The 1714-nt window shown below is 44.7% G+C and overlaps 1 protein-coding gene across 1 annotated transcript; it reads left to right on the forward strand.

The window, feature by feature from the left end:
- Positions 1-1005: 1005 nt before the first annotated feature.
- On the forward strand, positions 1006-1713 carry LOC108296707 (60S ribosomal protein L5; the record flags this gene model as incomplete). Its single annotated transcript, XM_017519276.1, has 1 exon — positions 1006-1713. A coding segment is annotated over exon 1 (693 nt), but the record flags the coding sequence as incomplete, so codon positions are not given.
- Between the last annotated feature and the right edge of the window lies 1 nt (position 1714).

A 1714-nucleotide genomic window follows, 5' to 3' on the forward strand; every position in this document is an offset into this window, starting at 1 on the left:
TCAGGTTTCCGGTTCCTTCTTGTTCATCTTTCTTGCAGCTTTCTGTCTGGGTTTCCAGTATTTGCTGTTGGATTGTGCATGTTGGGTTGGGGTAACGGTAGCAGGAAGCAGGGCAGTCTCTGGCCCACCAGGCCTCTGTGCAGATGTGGCACAAACCTGGGCTTAAGGGTTGATGCTTCTTCCTGGTCAGTGCCTCTTTCTTTGTGACAAGAAGATCCTTGGTGTTGTGTACTTTTTGTGGAATGTCACTGGTGGCTCCTTGTTATTCATTGTTTATGTCAGCATGCATTTAGCCCACCCTCCCAGAAGTAGATTCTTTAGGACAGCTACAGTGACATGAATCTTCAATGTTTTGTTCTCGTTCTTCTTCCTCTTTCTCCTCCTACTCCTCTTCTTTCCTTCTTCTTTTCCTACTCATCTTGCCCCAGCTCCTCCTCCCCTTCTTCTGCTTCTTCTGTTTCTACCTCTGCTCTGCTTTTCATTCTGCTTCTCATTCTTCTGCTTCATCTTCTTTTTATTCTTGTTCTTGTTGTTGTTTCTTCTTCATTATGTTTGTCTTCTCCTTCTTCTTCTTTTCTTCTTTTTCTCTTTTCTGTTCCTCCTCCCCATCTGGATGTGCAGGCCACACTGCAAATGGACAGATCTTCACAGAGCAGAAAATTTGCCCGACGGGTTATGGGGTAAAATTTTGCTGGCTTCTCCTCTCTTCCTCCTTTTTGCTGGCTTCTTCCTCTCCTCTTCTTCCTCCTCCTCCTCTTTCTTCTCCTCCTCCTGCTTCCTCTAGGTCTTCTTCCCTTTCTTTTCTTTCTTCCTCTTCCTCCTCCTCCTCCTCTTTTTTTGACACTTGTTCTTTTTCTTTCTGCTTCTCCTTCTGCTTATGCTTCTCCTCTTCTCCTTTTCACTTTCGGATCTGGGTGGGCAAGTGTTCTAGGAGACTGCTCCTTCTTCTGCTTCTTGGTAATGGAGGATGTCCTATTACAGCACCAAATATGGGAAAAACTTCTTCTTAAAAAAGGAGCGATGAGATCTCTGTCGAGCCCCGGACGTGGGTCTCTGTTCCGCAGGATGGGGTTTGTTAAAGTTGTTAAGAATAAGGCCTACTTTAAGAGATACCAAGTGAAATTTAGAAGACGACGAGAAGGTAAAACTGATTACTATGCTTGGAAACACTTGGTGATACAGGATAAAAATAAATACAACACACCAAAATACAGGATGATAGTTCGTGTAACAAACAGAGATATCATTTGTCAGATTGCTTATGCCCTTATAGAGGGGGATATAATAGTCTGTGCAGCATATGCACACGCACTGCCAAAATATGGTGTGAAGGTTGGCCTGGCAAATTACACTGCAGGGTATTGTACTGGCCTGCTGCTGGCCCGCAGGCTTCTCAATAGGTTTGGCATGGACAAGATCCATGAAGGCCAAGTGGAGGTGACTGGTGATGAATACAATGTGGAAAGCATTGATGATCAGCCAGGTGCCTTTACCTGCTATTTGGATGCAGGCCTTGCCAGAACTACCACTGGCAATAAAGTTTTTGGTGCCCTGAAGGGAGCTGTGGATGGAGGCTTGTCTATCCCTCATAGTACCAAGCAATTCCCTGGTTATGATTCTGAAAGCAAGGAATTTAATGCAGAAGTGCACCGGAAGCACATCATGGGCCAAAATGTTGCAGATTACATGCACTACTTAATGGAAGAAGATGAAG

This window comes from Cebus imitator, unplaced genomic scaffold (genome assembly GCF_001604975.1).
Source record: "Cebus imitator isolate Cc_AM_T3 unplaced genomic scaffold, Cebus_imitator-1.0 Scaffold733, whole genome shotgun sequence".
Classification (NCBI taxonomy): domain Eukaryota; kingdom Metazoa; phylum Chordata; class Mammalia; order Primates; family Cebidae; genus Cebus; species Cebus imitator.